Source organism: Terrapene carolina, unplaced genomic scaffold, assembly GCF_002925995.2.
Source record: "Terrapene carolina triunguis isolate 2854851 unplaced genomic scaffold, T_m_triunguis-2.0 Scaffold740, whole genome shotgun sequence".
NCBI classification, from domain to species: domain Eukaryota; kingdom Metazoa; phylum Chordata; order Testudines; family Emydidae; genus Terrapene; species Terrapene triunguis.
Genome location: NW_020665091.1, coordinates 806,257 through 824,646, shown reverse-complemented (window position 1 = coordinate 824,646; position 18,390 = coordinate 806,257). Strand labels below are relative to the sequence as shown.

The window sequence follows — 18,390 nt, the reverse complement described above, 5'->3', positions numbered from 1 at the left end:
AGTATAATTGTAACGTGAAAGTGGGGATAGGGATGTGCTGAACCTGTGGCATATAAGGGTGGCAGCTTGAAAGTGCTGCTTGACCCAGCCCATTGAGTACAGGGACATATAAGGGGGGGTCAGCTTGAGAGTGCTGATTGACCCGGTCCACTCAGACTTGCTCTGTTAGTGTGTGTGTGTGTTCATCTGATTCTGGGGCTGGAGGAACCCAGCCCTGGGGAAACTAGGTCCTGCAGGATAGCTCCATTGGGAGGGGACTTGCAGAAGGGAGGAGTAGAGCTCCATATGAACACACAAGTGACACAAGCAGTACATTGATAGAATTACAGAACCCAACCCCCCCCCCCCAGAAGAGTAACCCTAATAAATGAGCATACCCCAAAGTAACGGGCACATCTGGTAACACCCCTGCCCTGCCCCTTTCCCAAGGCCCTGCCTCTTCCCCGCCCATTTTCTGAGGTCTTGCCCCCGTTCACTCCAGCCTCCCTCCCTCGGTTGCTTGCTCTCTCCCACCCTCATTCACTTTCACTGGCATGGGGGAGGGGGCTGGGGTGTAGGATGGGATGTGGGGCCAAGGGGTTCGGAGTGTGGGAGGGGGCTATGGGCTGAGCCTAGGGCAGGGGGTTGAGGTGTGGGCTCCATGAGGGAGTTTGGGTGTGGGAGGGGGCTCAGTGCTGGAGCAGGAGGTTGGGGTGCAGGAAGGGTTTGGGGTGCAGGCTCTGGGTGGGAGTTTGGATGCAGGAGGGGTTATGACCTGGGGCAGGGGGTTCAGGGTGCAGGAGGGGATTTGGGGTGTGGGCTCTGGCTGGGGGGGAGTTTGCATGCAGGAGGGGGCTGGGAAAGGGGGTTGGGGTGTGAGAGGGCATTTGGGATGTGGGCTCTGGGATGGAGTTTGGGTGTGGAGGGGACTGGAGCAGGGGGTTGGGGTGTGGGAGGGGGTTCAAGGTGCAGGCTCTGGCTGGGCAGTGCTTATCTTAGGCGTCTCCGGGAGGCAGCAGCATGTCCAGGCTTCTAGGCTCACGGGCGTCCAGGCAGCTCTGTACAGTGCCCCTGCCTGCAAGCACTGCCCCCGCCACTTCCATTGGCCGCGGTTCCTTGTTTCCAGCCAATGGGAGCTGTGGAATTGGCGCTCGGGGTGGGGGCAGGGTGCAGAGACCCCCTGGCCGTGCCTCCTTCTTGGAGCCGCTCCCGGACATGCCCCACTGTGCTGCCGGACTTTTAGTGGCCTAAAATCTCCCAGATTGGCTTCAGAAGCCTCCATGAGATCGAGCCCGATTCCAGGAGACTCCTGCCCAAATCAGGAGGGTTGGCATCCTTACTGTCTGCGGAGGGTAGTGTGGTCTAGTGGTTACAGACAACATAGCCAAGAACATAGTCTTGGCCCATTCATTGTGATAGGCAATGTGACTGAGTGGATGAGAATTGAATATGCTCTTTTAGAGAACTATGGTCTATTCCTAGCATTGCCAGATGTGATCTTTGCAATGTCTTAGTTACCCCATCTGTAAAATGAAGGGGTCTGACACTTACCTCCCTACTAGGATAGTGGTTTTGACACTTACTCACTAAGGTCTGTAAAGTGGATAGAATTAACACCAATCAGTGGAAGAAGTGAGATTAGAATGCATAGCCTACCATGTAGATAATGTTATGGAGGATGTGGTAGCATGGTTGGTGCAGTGCACATGTAGGAGGCTGTCAGGCTTCAGATTTTGCTCTGTATAATTGAACTCTTAAGGACCAATCATTTACCAAATTTACTGCACATGCAGAAGTGGAAATTGGCAGATGCATGAAACTGTCAAAAGTGGGCCAATTTTTGAGGGGATAGCAAAAGGGACTATTAAGGAATATTCCCTGGCAAAAATTCAGACAGAGACAGAGCCCAACAATGGGAAATTTCAGCCCAAATGGTTACAGTTTGTCAAAGTTACTGTAAGCAGGGTCTAAATGAGCTCTCCACTGACAGCTAGTGATGAGCTGGGGAGGGGAAAAAGCTTTAGGATCAGACTGTATTTACATGAACACACCCATTCAGCCTAAGTATGAGCAGACAGAGCTGTGTTGGCAAAGTGACCAATTTGACTGGTGCTGGGTTATGAATCACTTTAGTGTTGGTTTGCAAATCAAGATCGTCATGATGGACGTTACAGTGCCCTTTGAAAACAGGACCCGACCTTCTGTGATACCCAAGCTTGAGAGGTGGAGAAATATGCCCTTTTGGCCGATGCCTTGAGAGCTAGGGCTTACGAGGTTCAAACACACATGCTGATCGTTGGAGCCCTGGGTGCATGGGACCCCTGTAATGAGCGAGTGTTACGGGAATGCGGAATTGGTCAGCATTATGCTTGGCTGATGTGGCAACTCATGGTATCGGACGCCATCAGGTGGTCGAGGGAAATCTATTTAGAACACATCGCCGGACATTGGCAATACCAAGAGAGATGACCAGGAGTGCTGTTGAGAAGCGAAGTCAGGAAAGTAACTGGAATACTTCTCTGATGGATTGTATCTACTGAGGGACAACCTATCCTAAATGCTCAATTACTGAGGGACAATCTACACTCATTGCTATGTTTGTTTTCCACAACCAACTCTTAGCCCTGGTCTACACTGGGGGCGGGTGGGCAGAACCATCCAAGTTACGCAACTTCAGCTACGTGAATAACGTAGCTGAAATCAACGTACTTAGATCAACTTATCGTGGTGTCTTCACCGCGGTGAGTCGACTGCTGCCGCTCCCCCATCAACTCTGCTTGCGCCTCTCGTAGCGCTGGAGTACAGGAGTCGACGGGAGAGGGCTCGGGGGTTGCTTTATCACATCTAGACTAGACGCGATAAATCGATCCCCACTGGATCGATCACTGCCTGCCGATCCGGTGGGTAGTGTAGACATACCCTTAGTTTAACCTTTTATGAGTGATGTACCCGAATATTTGGATGCTAATATCTAAACTGTATCATTAATTTTATTACCCTAAATTTGGGTTATTGCAGATTATGTACGATATGTATTTTATGACTTTTAAATCAAACTTTGTACTTTTGGATAATTTAAGCACTCTACCCAGATGTACAAACACTCTTTCCTTAACCTGTGTATTATATAATTTTAACATTAGCTTTAATACAAATTTTTAAATGAAATGAAATGCTGTTATCTGTATTGTATGAGTAAAGGGCAGCATAATTATACTTCGCCTGTCCTGACAGAGGGGGTCACCCTCAACTTAACTGAACTTGCTAAGCAGGGGGCTCAGATGCCAGACCCCTTGATGGAGAAGAGGAGTGGGGACAGGTGTTCCTGCCTGGAGGGTTCTGCCCAGGAGCGGCAGAAGCTCCTTAAAAGTGTGGGGGCCACTAGCACCCAAACCATGCCCCCCCACGCCGTTCTTTCTCCCTGAGCACCTGCCCTAGTGCTGGCTATTCCCCCAAGGGCCCACCCTTGTGCTGCCCCTTGCCCTGAAGCCCCGCCTCCACACTGCCTCTCCCCCCAACACTTTGCTTGCTCCTCTCCACCTCCTCTCCCCTGTCACTTGCCCATACGGCCAGTAAACAATGATGGGGCCATGGCCCCCTGTCTCCCCCTCCCCCTCCTTCTAGGGCCACGGCTCTGCCTAAGAGTCCTAGGCATTGTTTAACTTGCCTCCCACTGTTCAAAGATAGAGCTAATTAAGGCTATATTAGGAGTCTTTTTGTTTTGTTAAGTGATCACTAGAGCTGAAATAATCTGTTGTGAGACAGCGCTTCTGCCCAGCCTGCTTCAGCAGTGAGGTTTCCTCACTAAGCGCTGAAAATCACTGAGAGCTGGGTAGAACCTCAGGAGACTGACCCACCAAGGTCACAGTAGAGAGGCAGGAGGCAGCAGAAGGTGATGGTGTGCATCAGTGATGGCCAGCAGGATGGCCGGTGGACTTAGCGGAGCGTCCAGTGAGGTAGCTGATGCCAAAGCAAGTGCCGGGATGGCAGAGTGAGCAGGATGCCTTCCCCTCAACCCCCAAGGTGGGAGGTGAACTCAAGGTCTTTGCTGACTAAGGACAACAACTGTCAGTGGGGTGTGTTGTAAGGAGAAGGGAGGGGCACTGCCCAACATACTCTGGGGTGGCTGTTTTGCTCATAGTTTTATGTTTATGAATCCTGCTTGCGGTGTTTTCCCAAATTAATGCTGAGCTACTTCCCTCCTTTCATTAAAAGTTTATTTTCTACACTCAGACTTTGTGCTTGTGAGAGGGGAAGTATTACCTCTTGGACGCTCTCAGGGGGTGTGTGGATTTTTCCCAGATAGTTGGGGGCTCGAGCCAGTTCTGTATTGTATTGTTAAGAATGACCCCTGGATATTGAGCCCAGCCCTTATTGTTGCTGATTTCACCTGGTAGAAGAGTTACATTACAATGGAAAATGATAACACACTGTTATAATGGAAGATATTAGGAACCTTTACTAATGGCATCACTACTATGACACCTATTAAATAATTTTTTCAAAGTTACAAATAATATCATTTATGAAACCCTGCACACCCTCCACCTACTCCTCAATAACCACCCTGTCATTGTTAGCTCATTACACAGAATCCATGTCCTACAATAGTTTTATTTTTGTTAATGCTATTTAAAACATTTCCCCACAATTTCCTCACAGCTTCATGCCATTGTATTATGTGATTTTTTTGCACATTTGAAATCCCTATTTATTTTCATGAAATTAGGTGCAGTGATTATTCTTTTATTTATTTATTTATTTTGCCTTTGCAAATGCAAAAATCCATTTTAATAGGAAAGGGCAAGCACACAACTTTTCAAAAAGCGGTGACAGGCCATCTATGAAACTATGCATTTTGAACATTCTTGGATGAAACAGAAGCTTATTAACTACATATATTATATATTCTATCATGAGCTTTTTGAAGGGGCCCAACCCCCCAGTATCAGGGAGTGCATAAACACACACTCTTTCTTCAGACTAAGTTCTAGAGTATGCATAAAAGAGGTGTTCATTCAGTCATGTACATTGGTATCCAACCATGTGCTCTGCTACCCACAGTGGACATCAACAGGTGCAGGCCCTACAGGATGCACCATAAAACCGCTCCTAGTCTTGTCCTAACAAGGATCACTTCTCTTTTTAATGTGTAGCCAAAACATTGCTGAAGTGACCTGGGCTCTCTGGGCACTGCACACACAGGCACATGAGTGAATATGAGCAGTTAATGTAATAGGCAGAGGAAATTATTTTTTTCAGTTAAGTCCCTGGTAAGCACTCAGGCCTGCATGCATAATGGAATGTGTCTGTCATGGGAAAAGAAGTGGTGTCAGGGGAATTTCAGTCCTGCAGGCGTTCAAATAGGGTTGGGAATTCCATGGTGTTTTTCTCACAGACCCATTTGTTGGGATTGAAGCACTTCTCAGCCTGAATACCAGTCACATGGAAAACTGCACAGGTGGAGTTGCTGCTGCTGACCTCTTTCATATGAAACCTAAGGGAGGAAAAAATAGAACTGTAAAACAAAGACTGCGGTACTGCCCTGTCTTTGAGAAGCACAAAAATTCTCCAAGTTGCCACCAGCGTCTGGGACAAGCTGTATTGGGATGGCTGTATTATTGGGACATCTACCAGGCAAACGGACTTAGTTTAATGATGAAAGTGAATTATAGTGGCTGGTGCTTAGTTGGGACAGTGTTAGCATAATTGTTAATACTCAGCGTTGCCATCCCCAAGCACTCAGAAATCATGAACCACAATCATGAGATATTTTAAAAGCGTAATACATCTTGTGTTCTTTTATTTGTCGGATAGTTTTGAGCCTATGCAGTGTTGGTGCAGCTGTGTCAGTCCCAGGATATTAGAAAGACAAGGTGGGTGAGGTAATATCTTTTATTGGACCAACTTCTATTGGTGAGAAAGACATGCTTTCAAGCCTGCACAGAGCAATTCTTCTTTGAAAATATTACCTCTGTGAACCTTAAGGGCTCAAGGTTTTCTCTGAAACCATGAGGGGCTTAAAAATGACTTGGGGCTTTTTATAAAAAACACACACACATAAACACCAGATATTGTGATACTTGTGCTTCATGAAATAGTACAGTTCTTACTTGGCAAAATCCCCACTGACATCAATGGCGGTTTTGCTTGAAGAAGAACTGACTAAAGATGGGAAAGCAAGATTTGGCCCATCAGAAATACTATTAAATGCAGTTAAATATTTAGTTCTTGGAAGAACATAGTTTATACCAACTTATGGGAAAATTCCATTGGCAATATGATGTATTTACAACATAAATACAACTTTACATAGTATTTAATTGATATTACAAAATCTTCCTCTTTGACTGAGCCTTTCCTCTATAACAAGAAAGATACAACACTATCTTCTGCCTTTCTTCTCCAGGCACAGACTCAGGTGGTTGCTAGTGAAGTAAGGACCCAGGCCTCAAGAGACAGGTCCTATGCTTTGAGAGGAAGGATGGACCAGTGGTTGGGATGCCAACCTGGCATTTGGAAGACCTGGAGTCAATTAGCCTTTTTGCCACAGGCTTCCTGTGTGACCTTGGACAAGTCACTTATTCTCTTCGCTTCAGTTACCCAGCTGTAACATGGGGCCATATAAATACTTTAGACAGTAGCTGCATAAACATGACAATTGATTTTCTTTTTAACACTTTTCTAATAGTAAAAAGAAAACATACATTTTTGGCAGTAATACATCTCCAGTCACCCACATCCATCTATTTTTCTCCTTAGTTAGTCCAAGCCAGCTGTAGCCACGTGCTTTCGTCAGCATGGTTGTTATAAAGTTCTGGAGAAGATACAATGCAAGCCCTGTACCATGGATACTTATGGCACTATACAAATACGTCATGACAACAACAGTAATAAAGAAACAGGGTGTCAGGGCAATATGGGAGTGTGAACGAAGTTGTTCAAGGAGGGGAAAGCCTCTGGTGTATGTGTAGCTATGAAACTGTGATACCTTTGTTTTCTATGTTAACAGTTCTGAAGTTTTCTGCCTGTGTGCAGAGACAGCTCTTATCTTGTTCTCAGAGTTGTTATAGATTGTTAGAGAAGAGAAACCCACAATCTACTCTGTCATGGAGATTTTACTTTGCTTTGTTCTTATTGTTTTCCATAACCTAAAATAAAAATCACTCCAAATTAAAGTATAGAGTTGCAGTTTGTGCATAAAAATATAGCACAGCCATCATAGCAGGGACATTTTTATGCTAGTGGAGAAGGGTTTGGACTGGAGGGAGAGAGGAGATACTTCTAAAAGGAAATAAGTTTTAACTGACTCCTGGTCTGTAGTCTTGTTTTTACATCTTATGAAAAAAGATGGACCCTCCATCAGAATGGTAACACTGAGCTGGGGCATTGGTACAGTACTGACTCAGTACTACACTTAGTAAATTACCAACAACAAATCCATGGGCAGCCAGTCTCCCATCCAAGTGCTAACCCATCATAACCTCATCCAGTTTATAAGAGATGACAAGAGCATAGCTAGGTGATATAACACACCTGAACATGATGTCTTAATGCACAAGGGCAGATAGATAGTGGTCTAATGCACTTCTTGTTCTGCAAGTTAATAAACTGAGGGAAAAGCGATTTTCAGAGATTTGTCTTGGACATCGAAGGAACCCCTTCACCCTGATAAATATATATTGCTGACTTCACTCCATTAGAAGTGTGAACCAGTTGTTTCCTCACCTTCTCCTCCTCGCTGTCGATCACAGCCAGGCTAGATGTCTGGGAGCTGCAGTACTTCTCACTATCACTCCAGGTTTTCTTCTCCTCAGAGAAGTAGTAGCATTTCCTCTCATGCAGAACCCATCTGAATGGGCAGTACTCACATGGGGCATGTTCTACAGAGTAAAGAAAGAGATCAACAGAGCATCTCCTGGTGACATCTCTCCCTCCTATCATTCCATCCCTTTGTTTATCCTCTTCTAAACTGTTTCTCTCTTTAGTACACCGTTCTTGCCTCCAGGACAGTAATGATTATACACTTTTTCTGAGACTGTAAACTCTTCAGATCTGGGACTTTCCACCTCAATTTGTATAGCACATAGCTCATTGGGGCCCAATTCCAATTTGGCATCTGGACACTACCATAAGATAAATAACTACGGTAAAAGGGAGTGTGACTCAAGAAGTGGTTACCTGCTTTCCTGCTCCCTTCCTTTCCACATAGGTTTTCTTTTAATTTGGCCAGCATCATTGAAGCATTTACATGGAGTTCTTTGGATGAATTTTGGGCATTATCAGGACAGCTGAAACCTGAGTGTAGGGGAAAAAATACATGGAAAATATACTTTCCTGTCTGTATTACAGGCAGAGCACACAAAATATCTATAGTTAAGGCTGCAAATCTCTCATTCTAAAATGTTATTTTCAGATGCTTATAACTGTCATTTTTATTTTGGGGGATGAAAATATGTACATTTCTTCTTAGCTCGGGATCATTTTTTTCCCTTTCTTATTTTGAAAGTTTCAGGAAAAGTGTTTCAGCTTCCTTCAAAATGAAGAGAATGATAAAAATGCACTTTCCCCATTATATTTTTTTAAAGTGAGACCTTTTTAGGGCAGCTCATGTACCTCAGCAGGAGGCAGTAGAAACCTGAAAGAAAATTTAGGATATTCTCTAGAGAAAAAATGTGCATTGAATGAGACAGGAATAGTGTGGGAAAACATGTGATAAAGTAATTAGAGACTTATCATAATGCATACATACAAGGAGGCAGAGTTAAGACTAACCTTCTTTTAATGTAAATTTTCTATTTTTTCCCCAAAATAAAAAATCCAAACACATTCCATCATGTGGTAGTGATGCATACTGAATGAAACAGGAGTTCAGGGGAGAAAAACAGAAGAGTCATGACTGTTAAAGACTAGCATCATATCTACACACCAGGGGGCAGAATTAAAGTTGTGACGGCAACCTTAAGCATATCCAGCTTTGGGGTGTTTTGGATTGCCATCTTAACGTTCTTTTACATGTCTTCTCCCTGTTGAATCTGTTGCACACAAATGGCTAAATTCAAAGTTGGTGCTGAATGAAACAACAGTTTTGAATTTACAATAGGACTCACAACAAGTGGCAGACCATCTAGAGAGGTGTGTAACATAACAGTTCATGTAGGGGACTAGCATGGAGACTAACACAGTAGGGCTTCTCTCCAGATTGGTAAGGACTCACTGCCATACCCACAGTCTTTTTTATGTAGCTTTATTATCCAAATGTAACCCAGAATTTGATATTCCTGCATGTTAGCCCAGAACTTGACAATACTGCAAGTCAGCCATTTTGTATGTTTAGCCACTGCTAGCTGAAACCCAAACATCACATAGCTAGGAATAATTTTTAGAACCCTGAAAGGCAAGGTGGTGCAGCTGTATGTTTGCAGTTCTGCTAATCAGAATGGGAGGATGGAACAAGGAGTTAATGTACTGTGAAAATAGAAGGAACGTTTGGACAGCCAACCTTTGTTTTAAGTGTTTCTGACACCTCTGACATGTAAGTTTTATTGTTGCCATGACTAGAAATGCTTTGATGAAAAGAAATAATGAGTAGTTTCAGAGTAGCAGCCGTGTTAGTCTGTATCCGCAAAAAGAACAGGAGTACTTGTGGCACCTTAGAGACTAACAAATTTGTTAGTCTCTAAGGTGCCACAAGTACTCCTGTTCTTTTTGCAAATAATGAGTAGTTTGCTAAAAGTAGGGGTTACTAGGGTGACCCACTAGGAGTTGCTAGGTGTTATGTGCTTTGTTTAAAGTTAGATATAAAAGATTAGGTGAAAGAATATGCTTGGGAGCTGTCCAAGGAAGCTTTTCTTTGGGCAAGGATCTGACACCTAAGTTCCCTGGCAGCTAGATGAAAGGAGGGTCCCTGAAAGGCTGGCTTGTTGATTCCTCAAAACCATCTTAAACTTTGGTAAATATAAAGGTTTAGGATGCTCTGAACCTACTGCTATAGCATATGTGTGTGTGTGTGCGAACACACATGCACCTGAGACCTAATAAAAAAGTAGTTTTAGGTAAAAGCACTCTAGTTTGAACCAATCATTTATCAAATGGAAGAGCTGTGTCCCCATGGATTTATTCCTGACAGTGCCTGGAGAGAAACAGTTAAGTTACCACTGCTTTGGGTTCTGAAAATCCTGCATAACACAAGCTTAGGTCAAATCAACAGAAACACAGTTTTGAAACTCACCCTGGGCTACAGCTCCCAGAGATATTTCCTCTTTTAGTTCTCAGGTTTCTTCTGCCTACCCTCCCAGGGGACTCTAGCAGTCCTGCTGCTTGGGTTTCCCTGCCTCTGTTCCCAGGGAGCAGGCAGTGAGAGCCACATGGCTACTCTCTACCCCTTTCCTGACTGGTTCCTAGCCTGACTCATCCAGACTGCCTCTCACCAAGCCCAAGTGCCCTCTTTTAGAGCTCAACTGGGGTCAACTGACCAGCACAGGTGCACTGGCCTTCCTCTCTTTTAAAGGGCCAGTGTCACTATGTGACAGTCTAAGGAGAGCACACCTTAATGGAAAGGAGCATGGTCAATAAGGACACATTTAGAGCTGGTATAAGAAGGTATTTTACTACTAGTATTATATAATGAATAATGGGATGTGGCTATTTAGTGCACCAGTTTTTGTTAGTGTCAATATTATTACATTAAAACCAAAAAATCAGTTAGGTTGCTAAACTTCATTTAGGTTGCAAAAGCAAGCACTTGAATGTTAGGAAATGCCAGATTTAAGGTTGCCTATGCAATCCCCATTCTGCCTCCTTGTGTGTCCATCCTGGGCACTGAATGAAGCAGGGATTCTGTGGAAAAAGGCTGTGATCATGTAATTAAAGACTATATCATAATACATATGCACAAAGGAGAAGAATTAAGATTTCACAAGCAACTGTAAATCTGGCACTTCCCAACTTTTAAGTGCTTGGCTTTGCAACCTAAATAACTTTCTTTTAAGGTCATATTTTGTTATAGGTAGATTCCTATTTTTATTAAAGAAAAGGTTAAAACCAAACTGTATTATATGCCACTGTAGAAACCCCTCCTCCTATATGCACCTCAAGATTTTAGCACCAAAACACAGACTGCTAGCACTTGAGCTACAGGAATAGCTACATTAGCTGGTAGCAGAAGGTGTGAGACTAGGTCACTGGAACCATGTGCTGGGTCTGTGGTGTAGATGAGAGAAGCCTGGCTTGGGGTGCTCTCCCTCTCACTCCACACCAGAAGTTGGGAGAGCTCCTCTGTGGTGCCCCCAGAGGGGAGGATGGACAACTGGGAGTGAAGAACCTGACTTTGCCCCTTTTACTGCCCTGGCAGAGCCCATGCCTTCCTGGGAGCAGTGTGTGTTGCTGCTGCTATGGCAGTGGGGGCCCAGTTCTTTACCTTGTTCATGTTCAGTCATTGTTTGAGCACAATGCCAAAATTCTCCTGAGGAACAAAAATGAGAGGAGGAAAATGGCTACCGAATTCCAAAGCCCTGCTGCAAACAATGGAGGTCTGACAGCTGCTCAAAGAAAGCTCGCCAGAATTTTTTATAATGGAAAGTGTGAGGGATCACTACCAAATCCCTCTCTAAAGTCTGTTTAGCACCAGATTCCCACCATGACATAAACAATGACTGAAATGCAGGCACAGATCCAAAGTCATGTCTACAGATGTCATCACTATTCTCAGGGATAATACACACATTTGCCATATGTCCTTCGCTACTGAACCGAGTCTGTGGTCTTCTTGGGCAGTTTGATTGAGGCCTGCTGCGTCAGCTATCTGCATAGAGCTGGTGCAACACACAGAGAACACAGGTGCAGAAAATCCGGGGCGCCGGAACAGGGGGCCAGGGGGCCATGGCCGCATCCCTTTTAAAAGCGGGAGGGGTATGCCCTCCCACTTTTTACAGGCCATAAGGGCGAGCGACAGCTGGAGGAGGACATGGAGAGGAGTGAGCGGGAGGCAGGGTCTTGCGGGGAAGAGGTGATACAGGACTGGGGCCTTGGGAGAACAGACGGCATGGGGGCAGGGTCTCAGGGGAAGGGGTGGTGTGAGGACAGGGGCTTAGGAAGAAGGGGAGGCATGAGGGTTGGCCCCAGGGGGAATGGGCAGCATGAGGGAGGGGACTCAGGGAGAAGGGGCAGCATCAGATCTTGCGGGGAAGGGGAGGTGCGAAGGCAGGAGAGGAGGGGTACAGGGGCGGCGTGGGATGGCAGCACCACAGTTTAGGTGCTGGCAGTCCCCCCCAATTTTAGGGAGCTTCCATCGCCCTCTGCAGCCAACAACTAACAACATGTATGAGTTAGAAATATTGGTAGAGGAGGATGGAAAAAAGAACAAAAAGTTACTACTGCTGATGGCTTACAGAAAATAATTACCAAGAATATAATTAAATCCACTCCCTAAGCAAGACTCAGATTTACCCAATACAGAATCAGCAGCAAAAATTATTTATTTCACCCCATATCTTTAAAAATTATTTAAAGATAATTAATTAGAACAAATGCTGTGGAATTAACAACAACCTAGGGAACTTAATTCATATTCTTTGAAGCTGGCTGTTCTTTGGGAAGTAGCAGACCAAACTCTTCCTCTTTATTAAGAATAGACTTACTATAAATCTTTCCCAGTCACCAAGTTAAGGTATTTTAAGGGACACCTCAAAGTGATACAGAAGCTTTATTACAAATGTAACCCTTCTGCCAATGGCGTCGGCAACAAAAAGGACCAGGTCCTTCTTTCTAGGGGATTCTCTAGAATTTGCTTAACTTAGGGTCAATCCCCCACCCAGTATCTGGGAACGTATCACTACTTCTGGCACCTTTGGTAGGCAAATCAGTACCCATTTGCAAGCACATTCAACAGAGGTTTAATCTTTATTGGGGAAAGGAAAGGGACAGAACAGGAAACTACCTCCTAAGGATGCACGATTTACCATCCCGAACAATTGGACCCTGAGTGGCTAATGCAGGTTTCTACCGCCCTGCGCCGCCCCTCCCCCCAACAGTGGATCCCCAACTTCCCTGCTCATAGTTTGTGGTTCCAGGACTCCCAGCAAAATCAGGGCCACTGTTTCTTAGGAAGCTCTGGGCTCTAGCACCTCTCCTGCTAGAATGATTTCAGCAGCAAGAACAGGGAGGCCTCACTAGAGTCTTTAGGTCAGTGTAGACCAGTGGTTCCCAAACTGGGGTTCGTGAACCCCTGGGGGTTCGCGAAATGTTACAGGGGGTTCTTGGAAAAAAATTCCCTAATGGTGGACAGAGCTGTCCCTAGGGACCCCGGGCAGCATGGGGCCAGCAGCCCGGAGCCACTGGACTTCCACGAGCTAAGCAGATCAAAGCAAGCAGATCTATCACACTGAGGAGATTTAAACTTCAAGACTCCTTATAAGAAATGGAAAGGGAGGTGGATACTTTTTGCTGTTTTTAAAATTAAATAGGCAGCTAGTATTGTTTTTTTTAATTATTATGAAGAACAAGTTTAAGCTTTGTTGTAATGTGCATTGTTTGCCTGGACTGCTCAAGACCTGAATGCTTGTGTAGGAGGAACTCTTTGAGTTGGCTTCTTAAATACTGTCATGACGTTTCACATCTGATACTCCTTGATGAAACAAAGGAGCCTTGTCTTATAACAGGCTTATTCAAAGTGATACAAGCTACGAAAGTGAGATCTTGGAAGAGTGTCGCCATTTTCATAATGTAATAAAAATACTGTAATGATAAATAATAAATAGTGTGTAATATGCATGTCATAAAAACAAATTTTATATTTCCCAGATCACTGCTTTTATAATTTATACTCAAATAAAGGAGAAAATCCCTGGAAATATTCATTTTTAGGAGGGGGTTCGCGAGACTTGACACTTTAGTGAAAGGGGTTCACTGGTTGCTGAAGTTTGGGAACCACTGGTGTAGACTGATGCTGTAAATTCCTCTGCTCCCACCATAGTCCATACAACTGCTCACAATTTGTTGCTCTCCTCCTGGAGGCTATAGGTGGGCCCAACTACTACTTTGCATAGCTCACTGGTGGCCAGGTGACTGGAACTGCTGCTGGGCTCTGTCCTCTGCTTACCACTACTACTAAGCTATGACCACATAAGGCAATTGCAACTCTCAGCTCTTTTAGATACAAGGGGAGCCCCAAAGTCCCTAACTATGCAAAAATGTATGCATGCCCTGCAAATAAACCACAAACGTGCAGTTTCTCTTTTCTTGAAAGGGAGGACTGTCTATTCTAGGGCCTCTTACCCAACCTCGGCAACCATCAGTAGTTATCAGGGTTACCCTGAACCCAGTCATTGTTCAGGCCTTGCCTAGGTGCTTCCCAACAGGATGCTCTCTAAAATATTGGCTCCAAGTATAAAATTTAGGTAAATAATACCCCAGTGTCCCCAAACTATCCGCAGTTAATATGTAAATGGGGTACTGCATCATTGAGTTGACTCTCCTTGCTCTCCAGCAGATGCCAGCAAAGAACATAGTTGATGTTTAATTGAGCTACCTGCCTCACTCAGTCAACTCCCCTTGCCTCCAGCAGATGCCTGCAGAGAGCTCACTCAGTTACCTCTATTCTCTCATAGGCATCAGGGCACAGGCCTTACACAAAGCCACATTACTACTAGTGACAATGCTGGGGAGTTGAAAGGTAATTTTAACACAATTGGATGATATTGAATCTCCTACTATAATGGCCCGGGAAAGTATATTCAGCACATTTCCAAGATAGAACAAATAAACCATAGGATAAAATGAATCCAACAGGGTGGGCGTGATTCTGCACAGTACAAATTAGTGTTGTGCACAAGGTAAAAGATAATGGGCAGGGAGTGAAGAGGAACCAAATCTATCATTAACGGGCAGGCTGCTGGGTAGTCACCAAATTATTTCTGCCTAACAGCAGGAGTTAGGCCTAAGAAGAACACACAGGTAGACACCCAAATAGCACATATGGAGTATACTAGAGCCTTTTCTACTCATATACACCCATTCTTCACCTGCCCATACTCCATCTTTCTTTTACCCAGCACTTTTGTGAAAAATATGTGTGTACACAGGGGGCTGAGACTTATTACCCCTCAGTGCTGAAAGACTATTCTTACAGCTTAACCTTACTTTGTGCCAACAGGTCACATTTGGGTACACAAGAGAGATCTAAAGATCATTTAGTTCCATAGGATGTAGAGTTACAATCTTGCACACCCTGCTGCATCGTGCAGCACAAGAACTTACAGAATCAAGGGCTGGGTGTTATCCAGACAGTGATGGCACTCACCCTGCATAGACAAGAAGATCAATGCATGCAGCAGACTCAGTGCAATAATTCCCAGGACTAGAGTAACATAGAGCCAGCCTGAACACTGAGAGCCAGGGCCTGCAAATAATGAAGAAATGTTTGGATTTTAATAGAAAGAAGTTGCTGCAATACAGATGCCATGTTGCCATGGGGGAGTGGGAGAACAGAAAGCACCACACAGATGCCAGCTTCCTGCACAGAGACCCTGGGATACACAAGAGAGACCTAAGGATCCTTTGGAGGTCTTTCCTCCTGCATGGTCCACAGGGCCTTATAAGGGAAAGACCCCTTGAAGAGAATGTCCAGCTGAAATGCTGTGGCTGAGATTTTCAAGGCTGACAAGGCAATTTAGCCATGTAACTCACTTTATAAAAATGGGAGTTGCCTGGGTATATCTACTAGTTGGCTTTGAAAGTCTCCGCCTGTGATCCCAACCCACAGAGTTTCCTTTGGACATTTCCCTGCTTCTCTGGGATTTTTCCTGGGACTGTGTGACAAGCAGTAAAGACATGTTGGGGTCCTCATAATCCTCATGCATACCCAGCCAAGTTTCTTTAATAAAAGGAGTTGCCCTCAGACTGGTTTCTGGAACAGGAGTGCTCCTGGAGAGGCTAGGACCCAGGGGAATTCCTTGGGATTTGAGACAGGACACCAGGATCCCTTTGGAGCCTGAGTCTCTAACAGCAGTCATGCTGCAGTATGAAGAAAGGGGCTTATAAAGAGTAGCCAGCCTCCAAGGGGAAAAGGCTGCTAGAATGAATCTGTCTTCATTTCCCCCAGAAAGTTTGAGGTGTCTAGACCCTAGGCAGGGCCGGCTCCAGGCACCAGCCGACCAAGCACGTGCTTGGGGCAGCACCTTGGGGCAGGGCGGCGCTCGATTTTTTATTTTTTATTTTTGGATTCGGCGGTGCGGCGCTCGGAGGGGGGGCGGGGGCTTCGGGCGGCGTGGTGCTCGGGGGGGCGGGGGCTTCAGGCGGCGTGGTGCTCAGAGGGGGGGCGGGGGCTTCAGGCAGCGTGATGCTCAGAGGTGGGGCGGGGGCTTCGGGTGGCGTGGTGCTGGGGGGGGGGGGTTTTGGGGGGGGGGGGGGGGGGGGGGGTATGACGGGGCGGCGCTCTTCTTTTTTGCCTGGGGCGGCAAAAAAGTTAGAGCCGGCCCTGACCCTAGGCTACGAGCCTGCAGTGGGTTGTGCTGGGGCACGGACCTAGCCTCATAGTGGCTGACTGGGGATAAAATGAATAACATAAATTTATATTTTATTCTAATAAATAATCCTCATTTAGTCTCATATGCTCATCTCTGGGATAGACAAATTTTACTCAGAAAGCTCCTTCACCTTGTAGAAGCAGGTCAGAAAGCTAAACATTTTCTCAGTGAAATACTCACCTACAATGCGATCCCACACCATCTGGAAACTGCTTGTATTTGCAGTTAAAATTATACTATGTGAAGATAATTACAAAACATAGCAATCCTGCAGCCTTAACTCATGCAAAGCTCATGAACTTGGGTTGTGCACTGGAGCCTTCAACAGCGACGGAATCCGCCCCCGCCCAGTCTGCAGAGCAGCAGCAGAGCTACTTTGTGGTTGTTACTGCAGCCTCAGGTGGGTCTGCAGGAGCCCCTGTAGACACAGATACTTACACACACCAATAGTGAGTGTGAGAGGGAGATCTATGGCTGTGTGACTTCACCAGCCCTGTCCCCCCACACATTCCAAAACCTCCCTCCACTCTGATACCCCCATGAAGTTGTGCTCCATGCTCCACTCGGTGCAGACACTTTACACACTCTCTCAGACTCCTACCCCCCACTGCCCTGTGGCACTGGATACATTCTGCCATGTTTCAGGGCCATCTGTGCATGCAAAGATGGTTCAGGATTTCCCCTTGCGTAAAGACTTCAAATTAAAATGAAATGAAGTTTCCCCAGATGAAATGAAGTTGAACTAAATGTATATCTCTGCAGAGTTACCAGAGGGGGAAGTCTCTGATGGGCTATCCAAGTTCTGAGGCCTTTGCAGGACTGCATACGTGTTCCTGTCTCCTGAAAGAAGAAACAATGCTGATAACTATAATGATTTTAATGATTAAAAGAGTTAGAAGCTGGTTTGCGATACTCAAAGGAGACACTTGTGCCCCCATCTCCAATATTCTGGAGCTACTCTTTTAGGAAACAATCTTGCCAGGCTCTGCTGATACCATCTGGATTTATGGATCTGATACATTTACCCATGGTACATTTTCAGATCCATGAAAGTTGGTTTGCTATTATTCATTTTATCCCAGTCACCCACAATGTGGCATGAAAGGGTTTTATCATTTATAGTTTCACAAATGTCCAGCCCCCAGCTCCAAATAAAAATGAAAAATAATATGACTAAGATTTTCATAAATAGGAGTCTAATGTTAGGTTTTTAAAACTGTATTTATGCACCTCAACAACAGTGGCACCAATTCAGATATTTCTTGGGGGGAAAACTTTTTGATCTGACCCCCGAATGCTCCCTCACCCCACCACACACATACACCCCCAAATGCCCTGCCAACCCCACATATACCCCAACAGCCCTTCCCCAGCCCCCACTTATCCTGACTGCACCCACACACACCCCAGCAGCCCTGACATACATTGTGCTTGCTGCAACCCCCAACATCTCAGCCCCACTGGCCACAGCTCCTATCATTTGCCACTCCCCTGCAACATCTCAGCCCCAATTCCCACCACCCCAATATCCCTCATTCACCCCCATCCCCTCACCCACCACCCTCAGAACCCTCCTGGCCACTCACCAGCACCCCCAGTTCAACGCTTCGCTCCTGTCCTGGGCTGGCGCAGCAACTCCCGATCCTGGCTGTCCACCCCACACACAGACAGTGCTTAATTTGTAATGAAAGAGGAGCTGGGGCTCAAGCAATTAGATGCCAGAGCTCAAACAATTTTTTTACTTTCATAACTGACATGGCAAGTCCAGAGATGCTGGGGCTATGAACTGCCAAGCCTAGAGGTGCCAGGGCTCAGCCTGGGTGAGCCTGGGCACAAATTAAGCATTGCACATGGCCCTGTGCCACTTAAGTTTGGCCCGGTCCTGAGA

The 18,390-nt window shown here is 45.6% G+C and overlaps 1 protein-coding gene across 1 annotated transcript; it reads right to left on the bottom strand.

Annotated features, from left to right (window-relative positions):
• Positions 1–2,342: 2,342 nt before the first annotated feature.
• LOC112105001 (NKG2-D type II integral membrane protein-like) lies at positions 2,343–15,334 on the bottom strand. The gene is made up of 4 exons (XM_029913601.1): positions 15,278–15,334; positions 8,161–8,277; positions 7,708–7,862; positions 2,343–2,402 (listed from the first exon to the last, which is right to left on the bottom strand). Exons 1-4 carry the CDS (start codon positions 15,282–15,284, stop codon positions 2,343–2,345), a joined length of 339 nt encoding a protein of 112 aa, XP_029769461.1. The 5' UTR covers positions 15,285–15,334.
• Positions 15,335–18,390: the final 3,056 nt, after the last annotated feature.

Excerpts from the sequence above, each read along its gene's own strand:
- LOC112105001 (XM_029913601.1), bottom strand. Across the intron at positions 7,863-8,160 it reads GGAAGGGAGCAGGAAAGCAG|AACATGCCCCATGTGAGTAC; the intron begins GTAACCACTTCT and ends TTTACTCTGTAG. Across the intron at positions 2,403-7,707 it reads TCGACAGCGAGGAGGAGAAG|ATTTCCCTCGACCACCTGAT; the intron begins GTGAGGAAACAA and ends TGTTCTAAATAG.